General features: G+C 43.4%; 7 protein-coding genes across 7 annotated transcripts; 4 read left to right on the forward strand and 3 right to left on the reverse strand.

Moving 5' to 3' along the window:
* Positions 1-277: 277 nt before the first annotated feature.
* On the forward strand, positions 278-2,105 carry CTRU02_206619 (cytochrome P450; the record flags this gene model as incomplete). Its single annotated transcript, XM_036730224.1, has 5 exons — positions 278-712; positions 737-839; positions 890-958; positions 1,014-1,616; positions 1,672-2,105. The coding sequence occupies 5 exons, from the start codon at positions 278-280 to the stop codon at positions 2,103-2,105; spliced, it is 1,644 nt and encodes a 547-aa protein (XP_036578197.1).
* A 1,040-nt stretch (positions 2,106-3,145) lies between these two features.
* Positions 3,146-3,694, reverse strand: CTRU02_206620 (uncharacterized protein; the record flags this gene model as incomplete). Its single annotated transcript, XM_036730225.1, has 1 exon — positions 3,146-3,694. The coding sequence occupies one exon, from the start codon at positions 3,692-3,694 to the stop codon at positions 3,146-3,148; it is 549 nt and encodes a 182-aa protein (XP_036578198.1).
* Positions 3,695-4,369: 675 nt separating this feature from the next.
* Positions 4,370-6,402, reverse strand: CTRU02_206621 (flavin-containing monooxygenase; the record flags this gene model as incomplete). Its single annotated transcript, XM_036730226.1, has 3 exons — positions 4,370-4,441; positions 4,500-4,549; positions 4,617-6,402. 3 exons carry the CDS (start codon positions 6,400-6,402, stop codon positions 4,370-4,372), a joined length of 1,908 nt encoding a protein of 635 aa, XP_036578199.1.
* A 976-nt stretch (positions 6,403-7,378) lies between these two features.
* Positions 7,379-8,315, forward strand: CTRU02_206622 ((+)-neomenthol dehydrogenase; the record flags this gene model as incomplete). Its single annotated transcript, XM_036730227.1, has 3 exons — positions 7,379-7,664; positions 7,709-8,024; positions 8,099-8,315. 3 exons carry the CDS (start codon positions 7,379-7,381, stop codon positions 8,313-8,315), a joined length of 819 nt encoding a protein of 272 aa, XP_036578200.1.
* A 2,864-nt stretch (positions 8,316-11,179) lies between these two features.
* Positions 11,180-11,906, forward strand: CTRU02_206623 (uncharacterized protein; the record flags this gene model as incomplete). Its single annotated transcript, XM_036730228.1, has 2 exons — positions 11,180-11,534; positions 11,593-11,906. 2 exons carry the CDS (start codon positions 11,180-11,182, stop codon positions 11,904-11,906), a joined length of 669 nt encoding a protein of 222 aa, XP_036578201.1.
* A 4,140-nt stretch (positions 11,907-16,046) lies between these two features.
* On the forward strand, positions 16,047-17,375 carry CTRU02_206624 (transposase; the record flags this gene model as incomplete). Its single annotated transcript, XM_070204745.1, has 3 exons — positions 16,047-16,257; positions 16,297-16,549; positions 16,658-17,375. The coding sequence occupies 3 exons, from the start codon at positions 16,047-16,049 to the stop codon at positions 17,373-17,375; spliced, it is 1,182 nt and encodes a 393-aa protein (XP_070061849.1).
* Positions 17,376-17,799: 424 nt separating this feature from the next.
* CTRU02_206625 (transposase) lies at positions 17,800-19,299 on the reverse strand (the record flags this gene model as incomplete). Its single annotated transcript, XM_070204746.1, has 3 exons — positions 17,800-18,688; positions 18,797-19,036; positions 19,085-19,299. 3 exons carry the CDS (start codon positions 19,297-19,299, stop codon positions 17,800-17,802), a joined length of 1,344 nt encoding a protein of 447 aa, XP_070061850.1.
* Between the last annotated feature and the right edge of the window lie 891 nt (positions 19,300-20,190).

Consider the following 20,190-nt stretch of genomic DNA (forward strand, 5'->3'; position numbering starts at 1 on the left):
CCTGTCACGCCAAAACAGCGCGAGCGGGCGAGCGCCCAAGCTCTCGAGCTCCTTTTTGTGTCGAGATACGTTTCGCCGGTACTGCCAAGATGAGTCCGTCCAGTCTGCCCAACCCAGTGCTCTGTCCACTTCCAGCTCCCTTTTCTTCAAGCTTCCCCTTCGTTTGGCTCCATTCTGCCGTGTGTTCCCAATTTTTTTTCAGTTAGACCAACATTTTTTTATTTTTTTTTCTTTGAGGGAGCTTGTCCATACAGCGGCGAGTGTATCCTGATTGATCATGGCTACCGCCAACGAATCTTACCATTCTCAGTCTTGGGGTCCCCTTGACACGCTTCAAGCTTTTCCCAGTCCATTGGAAAAGCCTGTTCCTTACTTCATCACTGCCTTCCTCTTATTTGTTTTCTACTTTTCCATCCAGCAAGAGGAGTCAACACCCAGCACCAATGTGCCCTTGCTCAACCCCAAGAGTCGCTGGGATTTTACAGGATTGAAGGTCAAATGGGATTTTGCCATCTACGTCCGTTATCTTGTGCTCTGGAGGGCCAAGAAGAACCCCGATGAGGCTTACCAGGTTATGACGGATTGCGGCGAAATGACCGTCTTGCCCCCGGTCCCGTATGCCAACGAAATTCGCAACCATGAAGACCTCAGTTTCGACCGTGTTCTTGACAAGGCAAGTCAGAATTTGAATGCTGAACAATACCCCGATCGACACACTAACACGACTCTACTGCAGAACTTCCACGCCCACCTGCCGGGATTCGAGCCGCTCAGAGAGGCAAACCCCGACAAGATGGTTCTGAAGCATGTCATCCGGACAAGACTTACTCAATTCCTCGGTTAGTTAAGGAGCATCTCTGAAGAGTTCTGAAAACTGACATCAGCGCAGCCAAACTGACAGCTCCGATGAACGACGAAACGACGAGAGCCCTTGATGACGTAATTGGCAACGAGAAAGGTATACTATTTCAGGCAAACCTTTTTTTATCATGTCCCATACTTACCATCAATAGAATGGAAGCCGCTGGTGATCAAGGAGAACATGGTCAAGGTTGTAGCTCGTGTCTCTACTCGCATCTTCGGTGGCGAGCAGCTCTGCCGCAACGAGAAGTGGCTGAAGATCACCTCGGAATATGCCAGAACCAGCTTCTTTGCCTCTGAAATCCTCCGCGTCTTCCCCAAGCCCCTGCGATGGATTGTCCACCAGCTCAACCCTTTCAGCCTCAGGCTCCAGAGCCAGGTCAAGGGAGCTCGTCAGATCATCAACCCCATTGTGGAAGAGCGCCGCAGGGAGAAGAAAGCCGCCGAGGATCGCGGAGAAGACGAGCCTGAGTACAACGACTGCCTTGAGTGGTGTGAAGAGTCATCTGAGGAGGGCGTCGCTGACCCCGCTGTTGTCCAGCTGGCTCTCTCTTTTGCTGCCATTCACACCACGTCTGACATGGTCACACAGGCCATGATTGATCTCGCAAAGAACCCCGAATACTTTGAGCCTCTCCGCACCGAAATCATGGAGGTCGTTCGCACCGATGGATGGAACAAGATGGGTTTGTACAAGATGCGCCTCCTTGACTCTTTCTGCAAAGAAGTCCAGCGCATCAACCCCATCAGCATGGGTAAGTGGTTTTCAGTCTTGACTATTGTTCTTGTATTCTTGCTAACAATTCCTAGTTGGAATGCACCGTGAAGCCACCAAGCCCGTCACACTCTCCAACGGCATCGAACTACCACAGGGAGCCCGCATCGCTGTCAGTTGCCAACAGATGTGGAATCATAACATTTACCCGGACCCAGCCCGCTTCGACGGTTACCGCTATCTTCGCCTGCGTGAGAGACTTGGACCCGGTAACGAAGGTGCCGCTCATTTCGTCAGTACTACGCCCGAGCATCTTGGTTTCGGCCACGGTCAGCATGCCTGCCCCGGTCGTTTCTTCGCTGCCAATGAAGTCAAGATTATCCTTTGCCACCTCTTGGTGAATTACGATTGGCGTCTGGCTCCCGAAGTCAAGACCAGGACCCAGACCTTCGGTCTTACCAACGAAGTCGATCCGAAGGCCAAAATCGAGATCCGACGAAGGGACGTGGACGTGGGCGTCGGGGCCTAGATGTGAAGCTCTGTGCGCGCGCTAGGGTCGCTGGGTATCCTAGGACACACTGGTTCGCGTGGTTTCCTCTTATCATCGGGTTTGCATTCGGTTTCAACTGGGATGATGTAATCAGTGAAGGTCAGGCAATGGTCATAGCAATGAAGCCACTCAGATTGGAGCTCCTCGGCGTTCAGTTCATTTTATCGATTTGGCATATTTCAAACCCACGGAGAAATTGTATCATCGCTTCTTTACTCGATTTTATCAGGTTTTAGTGATTGCATAGAAATATGATCTGTTTCGTAAACTCTTTGGTAAAGTTTTGATGAAAGCTCATTGCTCATCCGGTTTCTTCAGCCCGACTTGTCTTTCGTCTGGTCCTCGGGCCGCGACAGAAAGCATTAACTGCCACGTTGACCTGGGAAACAGCTTTTTCTGGTATCAGACCTGACCCTAACTCTTTTGATGTAATGGAAACATGGAAGAAGGTTTTGGCGGTTAATAGTTGTTAGATTTATGTGAGCCAATTACACCGTCGGCCAACAACGTTGTCATCCTTTCTGTCGGTTGGACTTCGAACCTAAATCGTGTGGACTCATCATCGGCGGAGATCAAATCACCCTTAACCTTATGAGTTTTGTTTTGTTTCATGCAGAAATGGCTCTAGACTTTTGAGACCATGTTTTACAGCGATTCGAAGCCGAGAGCCTGGCAAGCTACTCCTATCCTATCGCTGGGCCGCTCACACGATGTTGACAACGCCGCATCGGCTGTGCTCAGATGACGATACTCGTTAAACGGCCATCCCATTTTTAATAAGCTTTCGTTTATTTACTTGTTGTTATCATTCGTATAAGAGTGCGTCCTTCTCAAAGTTGCAATAAACTCTAGGGGATAGAAAGCATAAAGAATTTCAGCCGGCTCTTTTCTACCTTGAGATTTCATACTAATGAAACTTCTTATAGAGTGTTCATGGCCTTCCCTCAATATCGACAATGAGATGATTCAAGTATGCCTGTAAAGAATGGCTCATATGATTGAATAGTATTCAGAACAAACTAAGTTGACAAACTTTTGGAAGCCTCTGCGTGTTTTAGTTCATCCAACAAATCCCCGAAACCTTGCAAGTCATACTTCCCGCTCACATCTTTAAAGTAAGGCAATTGCTCTTTGAGCCAAGGACCCTCATGACCAGCGTCGGGAATGGCCATGCCCGCTTCTCGAGCAGCTATTAATGGCGTGAAAGCAATCATGGCCAAGCTCTTTGCCTTATCTAGGTGTTCATTCTCAGCTCCGCTCGTCTCATTCCCAACAATTCTGTCCCAAGCGGTCTCTATGTCTGCTGCAAGCTTGTCCCAGTCTGCTTTGGTGCGATTTGGAGATGTCCGAACAACGCCCATAATTTTGTTCGAGTTGCTCGAGCGCGGCTTTCCGGCCATGAAGTATGTCCCAGCAGGAGCTTCTGCATCCTGCTTGATGAAGTTCACGTGTACAAAGAAAGCGGGTGTTTTAAAGGCACTGCAGTGTAACTTGGTTATGGCAGCAGCGATCGACTGACGCTGATCCATGGTGAGAGACCATGTATGATGTACCTGGTAGAACGGCATTGTAATTGAATTGAAGTGCGAGGCCAGGAAATAATGTGTTTTGATGATGCTCGCAGGTCTGAATGGTTCGGGAAGGAGCTTGTAAGTATGAGCGGGCAGCTGCCCAGCCTTTTATGCCTTCAGTGGTAGTGAAATACCTAGGCTTGATCAGTAATCGAGCCAAGGTGTGTGAAGCATGCAGTTTCTCAGAAACTGTCAGCTTTTAAGACGTCACAACAATGATGTGTATGCGGGGTAGTTAGATTCTATAATTATTGGACGACTAATGAACGCCTTGAGTGCTGATTCGTAATTCTGTTTGGTCTCGAGTCGACAAGATCCATAACAGTGAGGATTTCTAGTAATGCAGTCCGTAAAACTTCCCCAGAGCTGGTCTTCACGTTGGAGGTAACCGGATTTGAACAACGTAAAACCATATAAACAAAATCTCGGCCAATAACGTAAAGGTGGAGAGTCTGATTGTCCCTAGATTTCGCTTGAGTCGCGTCGGATGATTCCAACAAGAAGGGTTACCGATAAGGCCTTGACACAGTCATACATGCTCCAGGCAATAGGAATGAGCATGCTGTTGAGTATCTGACTGGTTATGGCAGCCACTCTTGAAATAGCTGACACGGAGGCAACAAAGTAATAATGGCTAATTGACCGGCCAAGTGCAAATACAGGAGTGACACACTACAAGCGGTAATACTTCTCAGGAAACTGCCCAGTGACATCGGCTAACACCTGAATGGCTACGAATCTCGCCTATGGAAGTCATCAGTCAGCTAAAGAATCAATGGCATCGCTGACGTGCTGAACTTACATTCTTGCGGTTTCCAATCAACCCGAAACCTGAAAAGTAAAGGTTGGGATCTATCGATTTTGATTAGCCGTACTGGTTTGGACAGCCAAAATATCAAGCCTTTGATAGAATACTCACGTCCAGAAGACACTGTTAGTCCTGGTATCTCACCCTCTTCGTCAACCCCCAACATGCTCACATTCACCAACTTTCCCGCCGAAGCCGCGTCAAGGAATCCGGTTTCCTTGAGCTTTTGTGGTAGATCCAGAATCTTATACCCTGTTCCAAGCACAACTCCTTGAACCTCAGTAAGTCTCTCCTCTCCAGTCTCTACATCAACCACCACGACCCCCTCTTCTTTGAATTCTTTCGCCTCCCCTCTTGAAATTTTGATCTTTCCGTCAAAAACCAAATCGAATGTTTTGGGATGATCAACGTAGAATCCCTTTCCCCTTTCCTGCAATAGCTTCGTTATAACACACGGCTCTCTATCGACCAAGTATCCAATCCCCTCAAGTGCATCACTTCTCTCGCTGTTTGCTGAAGCGATGCCCTTCATGGCCCCTCTGAAAATATCTCGCAGAACTCCCGTAGGAAGACTCCCTTCGAGGAAATCTGCAGTATCAACAGGGATGTCTCCTTGGTACCGCATTGCTATGATGTTTCCTATTGTTTCGTAATCGAAGAGAGCCGTGGGACTGCGCTGTAATAGCGTCACGCTCTGCACTTCGCGATCTGAGGCAAGATCAGCGGCCACATCATGCGCCGAGTTTCCTGACCCAACAACCAGGACGTTCTTGCCACGGTACGCCTCAGAATTGCGATACTCTGCTGTGTGCTGTATAGGGCCTTTGAATAAGCCGCTGTCCTTGATCTCCGGGTATTTAGGGTCCTGTTGCCCAAAGACGAACCCTGTCGAGAGAATCAAGTTCTTTGCTTCAAGCTCCATTTCTTTTCCCTCTAGGACATCTCGCACCTTGACTCTCCACAATTTCTTTCCCTCGTCCCAAAGGTTACTCACAACTTCCACTCCTCCAAAGAATGGTAGCCGTAATTCCTCGACTGCGGAGCTCAAATATTGTGCCAGTTCGCGGCCGGATAGAAATTTAGGATACATGTCTGGTACCGGAAACCGCGGCAGCTGAACCATGTTGGCTGGGTGGTGTAGCCTAACGCTTTCGTATCTTTTCGTCGACCAATTCCCACCAGCTTGTGTCTCCATGTCGAACATCACAGCATTACCACCTCCGGAGTCGATCATAGTCGCAGTTGCGATACCGTTGCAGCTGCCGCCTACAATGACCGCGTCTAGAATAGCACCGGTTTCAATGCTAGGAAGACCCTGCGCTTGAGACTTTCCTCGTTGAGACTCCTTAATCAGCGACGGGGTTGTCCGTGGAAGGGATATGAAAGGCGTGTCTTCGAGCTCGATAGCATGTGTTGTTAGAGTGTATATCTTCCAACCCTTTCCCTCGGGGCCGGGGATAAGCCTCGCCAAGCCAATGCACTTCAACTTTGGATTGTCTATGTGAAAACGAAAGGGCACATCGAGTGTACCGTAGGCAGGACTCATGCGCACCCACGCCGCCTCCATTGTCATATCGTCATCTGTCTCCATTGAAAAACTTGAAGGTCGACGAGATTTGGACAGAGTTCTCCAGGCGTCAGCGACAGATTTGCTAGTATGGAGCGTCCGCTTGTCGAACGTTAGTGTCAGATAGTCCCTCCAGAAGCATTTCTCGGTAAAGAGGTTCTCGAAGGTGATCCAATCGCTGTTCGCAATAGTTGAGGAGAATGCCTTGAGAAAAGAGACAGCTTGTTCAGCTACATTGAGAGATTTTTCTCCTTCAAAGGGCGGGATGGCGGGGATCCATGACTGCAGGTCATCAACTGCAACGCGAGATCTAGGCTTTGCTTGTGCCATTTTTCATATACTGGCTGAGATAATCTGGTAATAAGGTGAAAAGCCTGATCAGGTTGCACTGGAATTGAAAGTCGTTTCGAGCAAGCCACATAAAGATAAGGCTAATGTATTGTTTCTTTTACTATTATTGAAATCTCGGGGCATTTCTTTCTTAAATAGAAGATGTTTTCCCTGTTTGCGACACTCTCGAGATAGATTGTCTAAAAGGATACCTCGGACAATTGTTGAAGCCTGATCATTGATACGGCGGTAACAATTGCCAATTTTGAACCTTAAACGAATGTACGGAGATTCTGGTCAAAGAGAGTTTCGTGGGTTCCTCGCAGATCTAGGGTATTGATATGCGGGTAGCTCCGTGTACCCAGATGAACATCTCTGGATGTACGGAGTTAGCAGGTTCTGACTTGCCGTTGTCCTGTTAATGAATGAACCAACTAGTTTTCCCCGCGTGCGCAGCGGTATACTGTTTACGATTTCATGCGCATCTCAAATTCCACAAATATTGATGTTCCATTCATTGGCCCTTCTTTTTCTAATGCGACAGGACTTCTACGCGCTTTCATTACTAGCGTCCACAGCCACAACCGCGAAGGACTTAAGTCCGGGTCATGGGGCTGGACTACTCCGTGGACCTTCAACAACAAGGTTAGGCATAAGGAGATAAGAGGCTGGGCGAAATCCGAATCGCGAAGCGCACAGTTGTTATGATCTTGAAAGATGATCATTTAGTTTGTGAATTTCACGCGCACCACCTCGGGCCCGGAGATAGGCATCAGGAGGGTCTGTATTGTCCTACTCTGCCAAAAGCTTTACCATCACGAGCACGCGAGTTAACAGCCCTTTCAGCTTTCGATTCCAGTATTTAAGTAGGACCAAGGTAATACTTAATTGCTGTAAATGTTCAACCCACAGACACACAGACCCGAAACACCCGTGCATTTCAAATTTTGAATCAGCCAAGCCACATCAACTAGCCATGGACGCTCAAAAGATCGTTCTCATTACCGGCGCGAACACCGGCCTCGGACGTGAGGTGGTTAAGGCGTTGCTTCAATCTAACGTGGTTTACTCAATTCTTGTTGGCAGCAGAAACCTCACCAATGCCGACAATGCCATTCAAAGCCTAACGGCCGAGTTCCCAGCTTCGAAGAGCGTCCTGCATCCACTTCAGGTCGACATCGAGGACGACAAATCAATTAACCAAGCGTTCCAAACTGTCCAGGAAAAATTTGGCAGGCTTGACGCCCTTGTGAACAACGCAGGTATGTTGAAATTTTGCGTCGAAATGTGCAGTTTCTGATTTTTATTTCTATCAAAGGTGGCCAGTTTGATCAGTTGGCCAGGGAGGGCAAAATGACGGTTCGAGAAGTCTGGAACAAGACTTGGAACGTTAACACAGCGGGCACTCATATCATGACTGCAACTTTTGCTCCGCTGTTGCTAGAATCCAACGACCCGAGGCTGTTGTTCATCACCAGCGGTACATCCACACTAACAGGGTCGGAGAATCCTGCATTCCCTTTCAACAAGCCACTCGCCAAGGGATGGCCTAAAGTGACCACCCCTCAAACGAACATCCCCGCTTATAGATGCAGTAAGACGGGAATGAACATGCTTATGCGGTAAGGAATATTTTTTCTTCTCTTAACGAAAGCTTTGGCCTTTCTTTCTGGACATCTAAGCTGATTCACAGTAGGGAATGGCACAGAACGCTGGTTGAAGATGGAGTCAAGACTTGGTGCATATCTCCAGGTTATCTCGCCACAGGTCTCGGCGGCAGTCTTGAGACTAATAAGAAGCAAGGAGCTCTGGATCCTGCGATTGGAGCTGGTCTTATTAGAAAGGTTTTGGAAGGCGCAAGGGACGAAGATACTGGCAAGGTTGTGTCTAACCAAGGTATCCAAGCGTGGTAGTTTTCGCCACGGCTTTCGATTAGGAGTCTTTGGAGGATAAAGAGACATCCAGTGTAAAGTTTGCGAGATTTCGACTGGCCTGCTGGCCGAAACGTCAATAGACCGAGACGATGGTAATTGGCGCACTCGCTAATACCCTCTATAGTCCAAATCAATCCCATGAAAATGAGCCGATAGCCCAGTTTTGGCACCTAGTTTTAATCTCCTTCTTATCTGCAGCAGGGATTTTGACCATCCGCAGTTCAAAACTTTCTTTGAATTACAACTGCAGCAATATCAAGTTCTTGGAATACAACCGCGATAAGAAAGTAAGGGGTAGTGCCAAAGTGGTACAACAGAAAGGCTCAGTCGGCTTCGAGTTATTCTGATATTCTGACAAGCTCCGTGAAGTTCAACCAGTATTTTTTATCTTTGGTTCATCATGATGTTTGCGCTGGACAGGTTATAGGCTCGTGGGCCATTTCAATACAACAGCGGGAACAAGTCAGAAACCATATAAGATGACTGGGGCTTTCTTAACATGTCGTGAGTTGGTGAATTTCTCAAAAGAACGTTTAAGCACCTTGCTGATTACTTTTAACCTTGTATAAATTGAATGATTAGAAGTATGGATGAACTCGTTAGTTTAGTCTTGCGACGTTGCCGAAGCACCGAACAAGTGAATCAACCAATGTATTAAGAACTTGTGCGACAAGTCTTGACACATTTTCAGGTCTGAATTTCTCCATTTTCATTGCTTTTTCGCCCTCAAGATAACTGTCACACGGACCACTGCATATATCGGGGCATGCATTCAACCCATGCACCCGGCTATTGTTTCCCATATAAAACTAACGGGGATGTCATTTTGTGCATGAAAACCTTCAAATCGGTAATTACCGAATAGACGGTTATATAATCAACCCAATAACCCCTAGACAGTCTCTAATGAATGGAAGCATCTTTTTTTACCCCATAAGTGGTGGGCAAATTGACTGCGTGACAATAACAAGGCCCGGTTTTGGTTGTATTTAAGGTGGTTTAAGTTATAGAGTCAAAAGCATATTATATTGTTAGAATGGTCCTGATCTACAGGGATTAGTCGCAAGAATGAAGCAGTTGTCGCGATTATGATTAATTTCTTGGCATATTCTTTCTTGTCAAACTCTATTAGAGGAATGGGCTGCCAAACAACAACGAATCCGCAAAATCTCCACAAGACAATGTGTCAGTAGGACGGCACAATGACAGCACTCTGACGAAAGACAGCTTTGATACATTGCAAGGAGGATTCTCAGGGGCTGAAAAAGTATTTGTACTGTTAAAGAGACGTTCGAGACGATCAGTACTTTGCCCGCTGAGAACCTCAGATTTGTGATGTGCTGCGGGCTTGCAAGTGGCTTTTGTAGCCCTTTAAAACTGCTACCATGCTGAACAGTTCTCAGGCAGAGCTACAATAGAACCCGCACCCGACCGTTTACAGGCATTACTAGTCCCTATTTCTCTTGACACACTCACTGAATGTTTGTCGAGCGATCCCCCACAAAGACGCCGCAGTGTGCTCCTCTGTCGTAAGATGGAACCTACCTTGCAAGGTCGATCAAGGAAAGTTGATCAGCGTAAGGAACAGCCCACGGACATCCACCAATCGTAAATTTTCCCACCGTATGCATCGTTCTGAAACCTCCGTGGCCACCACGGTGGTCCATTTCATATTTCCACTCCAGGCCAATTTCGCTTGAACCGGAAAGGAAGGAGACGCAAATGTGGGGAAACTAAGTTGTAGGTAATGAAGAACAAGTTCGAAATAGCAATCAACCAGTTTGTATCCGTACATAGATGCGCTCGTTCGCAACTACGCCCTAGTTGACGATTAAAAGCAAAAACCGATTTATTTCAAACGTCAAAACAATTGATTTTGTAACAATGAGGTTTGAAGTGTTTGATTTCTAAAAATGAGCGGCTTATGTGAAGATCTTATTCATAGACGTGAAAATGAAGTCCATTACGTAGGCCGGAATGCTCCTTAAGCCAAATAGTTTTCTACTGAATACGGATACGGCTGCAGACATACCTGCTACTCTTCAATCCTTCGCTTACTAGTGCGTTGGCTTTGGAGGTGGAATCTTTGTAATATTTATGGAGGCTCTAATGGTGACATGTTAATTAGCCTGGTTAGGGATTTAATGTGCTGATGCAACACTACGGAACCGCCCTTGGAATAAGAATATGAGCGCCCCGGGAGCTGTCTCCAGGGGTCACCGTGGGCAGTCGGTTTTGCATTCACTGTTACGCTCACATATTAACGAGCGTTTTCAAGCACAGGCCGCGGCATTGGGTTGTGGTTGCTAGGTTCCCCCTGGCTGCTCCGTCAATCTTTTCTCCCAGCGGCATCCTTGGCCGTCCAGTGGGTTCATCCCACAACCCGGGTCATCCACCTCATTGACCAATGCCATGGTGATCGTCCGTCATTCTCAGACCAATTTGGCTCAATAATGGCAAGTCTCCCCTAGACCAACGTCAAGTAGAAATCAATCTCCATCAAGTTGACGGTAACGTGTGGAAAGAAACCCTAGCCAAATCGCTGCACCAAGTCCACTAAAACCTCTCTGGTTGAAACAAGATGGGCCCAAACATGAGAATGCAACTTGCAAATGCAGTGATGCCCTCGTCTGCCGGCCTCCTGGGTGTGTCCGATTATGTGTGGACTTTTCGTATTCAACCCGCGATTAATACCAACCAGAGTCGCCATGGTGAACAGATAAAAAGGAAGCTAGTCACCCTATGATCCAGACTCCTTATTCCCATCCAGCAACACTATTCCAAGTCGATCATTTTCACAGACCCAACACTCTTTTAGTACACTACTAGTCTCTACCGTCACAATGCCTTCTACCAGCCAGATCGTTTCTGCCCTCGCTGCCACCGCCGTTGTCGGCGTTCAGGCCGCCATGGGCCCTGCCTTCAGCACCGGCCCTGTCGCCTCCAACTCTTGGATTCGTGAGGCCACCTCCACTCTCGTCCTTCCTGACGTTCCCTCCAACAGCAAGGGCGTCGCCTCTCTCTGGGTCGGTATGGGTACCTCCAACGGTGATCTCATCCAGTCTATTGCCGACAACTGGCAATCCGACAAGTGGTCCATCTTCGCCTACACCCTCGTGAAGACTGGCGACAACTCGCAGATGCCCGTTCAGACTGAAGGCACCCCCGCTGGCGAGGGTGACAAGATTACCATGCACTGTACGTCACACGCTTCCCGCAAGCCTCTTTGAACATTCCACTTACCTATTCTACACAGACAAGTTCGACGATGCCTCCGGCAACTACACCCAGACCGTTTCCATCAACGACAAGGTGGTCTCGACTCTGTCCACCAGCAGCGGACACGCTCAGGGCTGGGGCTCTGCCGTTGAGTGCGGCGAGAACGACTGCGGCACCATCGGCGCCCACTCTTGGATCAACACCAAGATCATCCTGGACAAGGCTGACCCCAACTACATCAGCACCAACGGCAAGGGCCAAGGTGTCACCGGCGAGATGTCCACCAGCGACGGCGGCAAGACTTGGGCCGTCAGCACCATTGAGATCCCCGAGTTCACCTTCGGCCAGTAAGGTGGTTCTAGTGGAAAGGCTAGGCCTTTGTCGGCTGTGGAAGAGAAGACGTCAAGATTCATTGTAACTATATTGCCGGTACATAAGTTGTACATATTGCGTACTTTTGCGCATTCCACTGGACGCACAGAACAGTCCTTGTAACTATACCAAAATACCATTTACGATACCTATATCATTTTCAATATTTCTGTTCCGACAATGGTCCTGTATATATATTTGCATGTGTCGGAAATCCAGATTCTCGCATTTTTTACTGTAGCATCGTTACGAATCCGATCACGAATGCAGTATCAAAAGCGTGCTGTGTTTCCAATGAGAGAATCCCATCAAAGATCTCTGCGTTCTCGTGGCGTTCTCCTGTGCTATCATATGGTATTACTAGATGCGTGGCTGATTTTCTAGACTCTTGCCCTCTCCGACACCCATAATGCAGTTTTCACGTACGGTACATGTCGCTCACCGATACTTCTCGTCGAGGGCCATTGTCACAAGTCAGACAGATAGAAGGCTACATCCTTAGCCACAGACGCCAGTCTTTCGAGTTCCTTCGCGGCACCATTCGCGGCGCCAAGCCAAGATATAACCATATGCACGACATAGAGTTGCAAGGGGCCTCCCGTCCGCAGCGGACTATTTCATGTCCTTATCCAGGCTAGCGCGTTTGCTCAACATGACGCAGAATCCTCGGCGCCTCTGCGTTGCGGAGGATGAGACGATTGATTTCTCCTATTCTCCTATTTCTTAGATAGGTGGAGCCTTCAGCGCACATAGTAAGGGGCTTGGCACCTCCATGGAGGGTATGGTCAAGGCGACCATTGGGGGGGGGGGGATAACCTGACTAATTACCCACTTATTTAAATGAATTATAGGTCTATCTGACTAATTTTATGATTAGCTGTATTAAGGTAAAGTAGGTCTACCTAACTATAGAATTTTTAATCGGTTAGGTATATAGACTAGTTACTAATTACGTCCTACTACTAATTAAGGTATATACCCTATATTAATATTTAAATCCCTATTCTATTCTGATTCTCTTCCTTTTCCTTCTATAACCTTTTTAAATCGTATACGCCCCCCCCTCCCCCCCCCCCTAGCATACCGATTCCTAATTACTTCCGAATTAGTTTAGAAATCCGACATTATACCTTTATATAAGGATTCTATAAGTATAATAGAATCGGTTTAAGATCGATTTAGAACTAATTTAGAATTAGGATAATTATAAGACTTATAAAAAAGGTTTTCTCTAAGGCGGTAAGAACTACCGTATAGAGGATCTTCCTCTTTTTAAGTTTAATAAAGTAAGTAATTTAGAAGCGATTTTATAACGATTTAGAAATAGTTCTAAATCGATTTAGGCTAGCAAAGTCAAGCTTACCCTTAGTAAACTTTACTATTACTAAGGTAATAGATCTAGTAGTATTACGTATATTAAGGTAATTTAGAATTAGTTTTAGATTAGTTTAGAACTAATTTCGAATCGATTAGATAGAATAGTTCTTAAGTAAGTTAAACCTTAAAAACTATATTAAGAAGTATAAGCTTAATAAGGTCTCGGTTAAGGTTAAAAGCCGTAAGTCTAATATAAACTCCGTCGAGGAGAATAATAATATAGCTAGTAAGTAATTCTAAACTAATTTTATACTAATTCTAAACTAGTTTTAAACTAATTATAAATAGAATTTTATAACTATATCTATAGTATTACTATTAGCGTTTATAATAATAGCAAGCTATAGACTCTTTCTAAGAAATAAAAGGCATAAACCCTTCCCCCCTTTCTTACTATGCCTATACGTAAGCAAGGCAACTAAACTATAGTAAATAATTCTTAATCGATTTAGAATCTTTTTAAAACCTATTCTAAATCGATTTTATAATAGATTAACTTTATTAAAATACGTTACGCTGCTAGCTTTCTTACTAAAGGTAAGTATACCTACTATACTACTACTTATAATGCTAGTAAGTTTAGAATTAGTTTTAAAATAGTTTAAAACTAATTACGAATCGATTTAAAATATCCTCTTGCCTTTCGCAATTAAGAATATAAGGTCTAGGCTTGCTTTAAGGATAATAAAAAAGATAAAGCCTAAATTAATTTAGGATCGGTTTAGAACTAGTTTAAGACTTCTTTCGAGACTGATTTAGAACCGCTTTAGAATTAATTCTTTATAAATACCCGGGGCGTTCGGTTTTTAAGCTTTTTTTTAAAAAAGTATTTCTAAATCAATATAGAAATAATTTAGAATCGATTCTCTACCTATCCTATATACTATCAAAGTCTTAACCTTCTCTACTACTTTACTAACTTTAGTTCCTTTTCTTATAGTTTAAGCTTCTATTTTTTAACTAGAAGTTTTCTTACTTCTAATTCTAATTACTTTTCTTCTAATTCTAGACTTTACTTCTATAAGTTAAAGTTATTTTATTATCCTTATCTAATTTCGTTTCTTAAGTTAGAAATAGATATTCTTTAAAAAGTATTTAACTTAATAACTTTAGAAGATAAAGTATAAGAAAGACGAGGGGATCGATTCCGAATCGCTTCTAAAAGACTTCGGGATCGATTCGGAATTTAGGATAGACTTCTTAAATTAATACCTTTTAAGGGACTAGACGTAAAGAGTTAGGTTAATAAAAGCCTTTTAATATATTTATTATCTAGTTACTTATAAGATTCCTTCTAGCGTTAGTATTTAAGTTTTAAAATAATTTAGAAATAATTATTAATAAATATTAAAGTATTTTTAACTTACGTAAATAGCTTATAGCTATATTATAACGGCTAATAATAGAAATATCTTTCTAAGAAAGCCGGATTCTTAGTATTATAAATACTATATTCTGCTTTAAAAGATAGCGATCGTATTCTATATATCTAAGTACTTTTAAATTAGTTCTTAACGTATTCTAAACTAATTCCGAATTAATTTAGAAAGGATTCTAAACTTACTTTTAAATATATATAAGTAATAGTAAATACTAATTACTTTAAGTATATAAGGCTTTATATAAAACCTTAATAGTATTTATATTAGGTATAAATTAACTTTAATTTAATAAAGGGATTTTAAAATAGTTTTAATTAAGTCTAGCTATAATTATTTTTCAAGCTTTATATTAAGCCTATGCTTTTATTTAAGGTTTAGCTAAGTAAATTAGTTCCTAAGTAATTCTAAAGCGATTCGGAAGCGATATAGAATTAATCCTTACTTTTAAATACCTAATATAAAGCGAAATAGTCTTCTAAGGAACGGTTGAATAGTAGGCTATATATTTGATTTTATAGAAAGTCAAGGCTACGGTCTTCTATATAGTATACCTTAATCCCTTGTTAGAAATAAATTAAATAGAAGCGTATAAAGCGTTTAACCTGCTATACTTATAGTCTATACTCTAGGTTATATTCTAGAGATAGATATTTCCTAAACCCTAGATAATTAGTTATAAATCGGTTCTAAATCGGTTTAGAAACTATTAAAAACCTATATTAATAAAGTTTTTATAGTCTTAATTAACTATAATACTTAATAAACCTTTATTATAAAGGTATTTCTACTTAACTTTATATCTAAATTTCTTATAAAGTAGTTTAAATATAATTATATATATCTACTAATATATTTCTATACTTTTAGAATTAGTAAAAACTTAGATAAGTAGAATTACTAAAATAGTTAGGAATCTATTAAGAATCCGTTCTAAATCGATTTAGAAGCGATTATATACTTTTTAAAGATATCAAATTATACTATCCCTAAATAACCTTAACTTCCTCCTTTCTAGCTAGATATTTATAGTTTATATCTACTTAGAAAGTATTAAAAGCCTTTTTCTTTTATAATTTAGCTTGCTTTATATAAAATATAATATATAACGTACATGATAAGCGAGTGAGACAGACAAGCGAGTGAGACAGTAAACCGCGACCGTCGCACCTTGACGCGACCGGCACCTTTTCCTCTACAATAAATCATGGAATCAGCTAGTATTGAAAGAAGGTTACAAATTGCCCTTCAAGCAATGAGAAATGACCCAAAACTTAGTGCTCGGGCCGCAGGTGCACTCTATACAGTCAGTCACGCAACATTAAGCCGGCGACTAAAGGGAATAGTCTCACGACGCGACAGCATGCCTAATTCACGGAATTTATCAGATTTAGAAGAGAAGACAATAGTTGAGTATATTCTCGACCTAGATGCGCGATCATTTCCTCCCCGGCTGAGTGGTGTGGAAGAAATGGCCAATCGACTTCTCGCAGAGCGCGACGCGCCTCCAGTTGGGAAGCGCTGGGCTTCTAATTTCGTCAAGCGACAACCACAGCTTAGGACGCGTTTCTTTCGCAAGTATGACTATAAGAGAGCTTAATGCGAAGATCCAGAGGTGATTCGTGGCTGGTTTTCGCTTGTGAAGAATACAATTGCGAAGTATGGTATTGCTGATGCTGATATCTACAACTTTGATGAGACCGGCTTTATGATGGGCGTTATTGCTTCTGGAATGGTTGTTACAAGTGCTGAAAGGCGTTCAAATACGAAGATGACACAGCCTGGCAATAGGGAATGGGTTACAGTTATCCAGGCTATTAATTCCCAAGGGGAGAGCATCCCGCCATACATCATCGTTGCAGGCCAGTATCACCTCTCAAGCTGGTATACAGAAACCTCTCTTCCGGGCGATTAGGCTATTGCAACGTCTGAAAATGGATGGACAACAAACGAGAGAGGTATTGACTGGATCAGACACTTCGACATTTATACAAAACCACGTACGTCTGGGAAATATCGCCTCCTCGTTGTTGATGGTCATGAAAGTCACTACTCCGCAGCCTTCGAGCTCTTTTGTCAAGAAAACAACATTATTACACTGTGCATGCCGGCTCACTCGTCTCATCTACTTCAACCCTTAGATGTTGGTTGTTTTCAGCCGTTAAAGAATGCCTACGGTCGGCAAATTGAGAATAAGATGCAGCGAGGCACAACCCATATCTCGAAGGAAGATTTCTTTGCAGCATTTCACGAAGCTTTTAAGCAGTCTTTTACGAGGAAAAATATCCAGGGAGGTTTCCGAGGAGCTGGACTTGTCCCTTTGAATGCAGAAAGTGTTCTCTCAAAGCTGGATGTAAAGTTCCGAACGCCAACGCCTGAGGAGGGGGTCCCTCAGACACCAGACCCTTGGATCTCTAGGACGCCGAGCAACCCAAGCGAAGCAAGATCACAGTCTACTTTTATTAAGAGTCGAATCTCACGCCACCGAAGCAGCTCTCCAGCATCAATTTATAGTGCTGTGAGTAAGCTAGCCAGAGGGACAGAAGGACTAGGGCATCGGGTAGCATTACTAGAGTCAGAGGTTCAAATCCTTCGAGAGGAGGATGCAATATTAAGTCGGCGTCGAAGGGCTAAGAAAACACGTTTACAGAAAGGAGGAAGTCTTACTATATCTACTGGAGAGGATATATAGTCGCAAAGAGAGGCAGACACGCAACTACAAGAGGAAACGCGACGGAGTAGTGGTCGCAAAGTGAGGTCTGAGACGACTTATCGTCGGTGTGGCGTATGCGGGAATACAGGCCACAACGCGAGAACATATCAATTTATTAAGGAAACATCCGAAGAACAGGAATCCGAGTAGTATTAATCAATCTAAGATTTCTTGTTATAGATTTCGATATTATTGTCGCGAAGGTCTGGTTTACTGTCTCACTCGCTTGTCTGTCTCACTCGCTTATCATGTACGTTATTATCTTTTTGCTAGTAATAAAAGGAGAATTATATAATAACGTACATGATAAGCGAGTGAGACAGACAAGCGAGTGAGACAGTAAACCAGACCTTCGCGATAATAATATCGAAATCTATAACAAGAAATCTTAGATTGATTAATACTACTCGGATTCCTGTTCTTCGGATGTTTCCTCAATAAATTGATATGTTCTCGCGTTGTGGCCTGTATTCCCGCATACGCCACACCGACGATAAGTCGTCTCAGACCTCACTTTGCGACCACTACTCCGTCGCGTTTCCTCTTGTAGTTGCGTGTCTGCCTCTCTTTGCGACTGTATATCCTCTCCAGTAGATATAGTAAGACTTCCTCCTTTCTGTAGACGTGTTTTCTTAGCCCTTCGACGCCGACTTAATATTGCATCCTCCTCTCGAAGGATTTGAACCTCTGACTCTAGTAATGCTACCCGATGCCCTAGTCCTTCTGTCCCTCTGGCTAGCTTACTCACAGCACTATAAATTGATGCTGGAGAGCTGCTTCGGTGGCGTGAGATTCGACTCTTAATAAAAGTAGACTGTGATCTTGCTTCGCTTGGGTTGCTCGGCGTCCTAGAGATCCAAGGGTCTGGTGTCTGAGGGACCCCCTCCTCAGGCGTTGGCGTTCGGAACTTTACATCCAGCTTTGAGAGAACACTTTCTGCATTCAAAGGGACAAGTCCAGCTCCTCGGAAACCTCCCTGGATATTTTTCCTCGTAAAAGACTGCTTAAAAGCTTCGTGAAATGCTGCAAAGAAATCTTCCTTCGAGATATGGGTTGTGCCTCGCCGCATCTTATTCTCAATTTGCCGACCGTAGGCATTCTTTAACGGCTGAAAACAACCAACATCTAAGGGTTGAAGTAGATGAGACGAGTGAGCCGGCATGCACAGTGTAATAATGTTGTTTTCTTGACAAAAGAGCTCGAAGGCTGCGGAGTAGTGACTTTCATGACCATCAACAACGAGGAGGCGATATTTCCCAGACGTACGTGGTTTTGTATAAATGTCGAAGTGTCTGATCCAGTCAATACCTCTCTCGTTTGTTGTCCATCCATTTTCAGACGTTGCAATAGCCTAATCGCCCGGAAGAGAGGTTTCTGTATACCAGCTTGAGAGGTGATACTGGCCTGCAACGATGATGTATGGCGGGATGCTCTCCCCTTGGGAATTAATAGCCTGGATAACTGTAACCCATTCCCTATTGCCAGGCTGTGTCATCTTCGTATTTGAACGCCTTTCAGCACTTGTAACAACCATTCCAGAAGCAATAACGCCCATCATAAAGCCGGTCTCATCAAAGTTGTAGATATCAGCATCAGCAATACCATACTTCGCAATTGTATTCTTCACAAGCGAAAACCAGCTACGAATCACCTCTGGATCTTCGCATTAAGCTCTCTTATAGTCATACTTGCGAAAGAAACGCGTCCTAAGCTGTGGTTGTCGCTTGACGAAATTAGAAGCCCAGCGCTTCCCAACTGGAGGCGCGTCGCGCTCTGCGAGAAGTCGATTGGCCATTTCTTCCACACCACTCAGCCGGGGAGGAAATGATCGCGCATCTAGGTCGAGAATATACTCAACTATTGTCTTCTCTTCTAAATCTGATAAATTCCGTGAATTAGGCATGCTGTCGCGTCGTGAGACTATTCCCTTTAGTCGCCGGCTTAATGTTGCGTGACTGACTGTATAGAGTGCACCTGCGGCCCGAGCACTAAGTTTTGGGTCATTTCTTATTGCTTGAAGGGCAATTTGTAACCTTCTTTCAATACTAGCTGATTCCATGATTTATTGTAGAGGAAAAGGTGCCGGTCGCGTCAAGGTGCGACGGTCGCGGTTTACTGTCTCACTCGCTTGTCTGTCTCACTCGCTTATCATGTACGTTAGCTATTAGTAAAAAAGCTTTCTTCTATACTTCCCCCTTAAAGTATAGTTTTAATTAGAAGTAAATATAGCTAGAATTCGATTAAAAGAAAGCTAATATAATAGTTTTCTTTTTAAAGACTTTATAACTAGTAGATATAGCAGGCTATAATCTAAGAAGTTCTTAGAATATACTAAAGTAATTCCGAATTAGTTTTAAATTAATTCTTAATCTATTTAGAAAGGCTTCTTACTTTATACTTTATATTAACTACTTTAAGACTATATCTTTTTATAAACAGTCGGTAAGTAGTATATTATTAGAAACGTTTTATCTATGCTTATGCTTATCTATTTATAAGTATTAGTATATTATTTCTAAAAAGGTTTTAAACCCGTTCGGAATCGATTTTAAATATTTACAAAACTACTTTCCGTTTAAGATTATATTATAATACCTCTATTTATAATACTTTAATACTTTATAAGATTTTTAAAATAACTTTCTAATACTTTTAGTATAGAAGATTCTAATTAAAATAAAAATATACCTTTCTACCTATATAAGTATAAGTTAAATATAAATAAATAATATTTTAAAAGAATACTAAAGTCGTTTATTTTAATAGGAATTGCTAAGCATAGTTATACTAAATC

The sequence above is a fragment of the Colletotrichum truncatum genome, assembly GCF_014235925.2.
Source record: "Colletotrichum truncatum strain CMES1059 chromosome Unknown Contig_0003, whole genome shotgun sequence".
Classification (NCBI taxonomy): domain Eukaryota; kingdom Fungi; phylum Ascomycota; class Sordariomycetes; order Glomerellales; family Glomerellaceae; genus Colletotrichum; species Colletotrichum truncatum.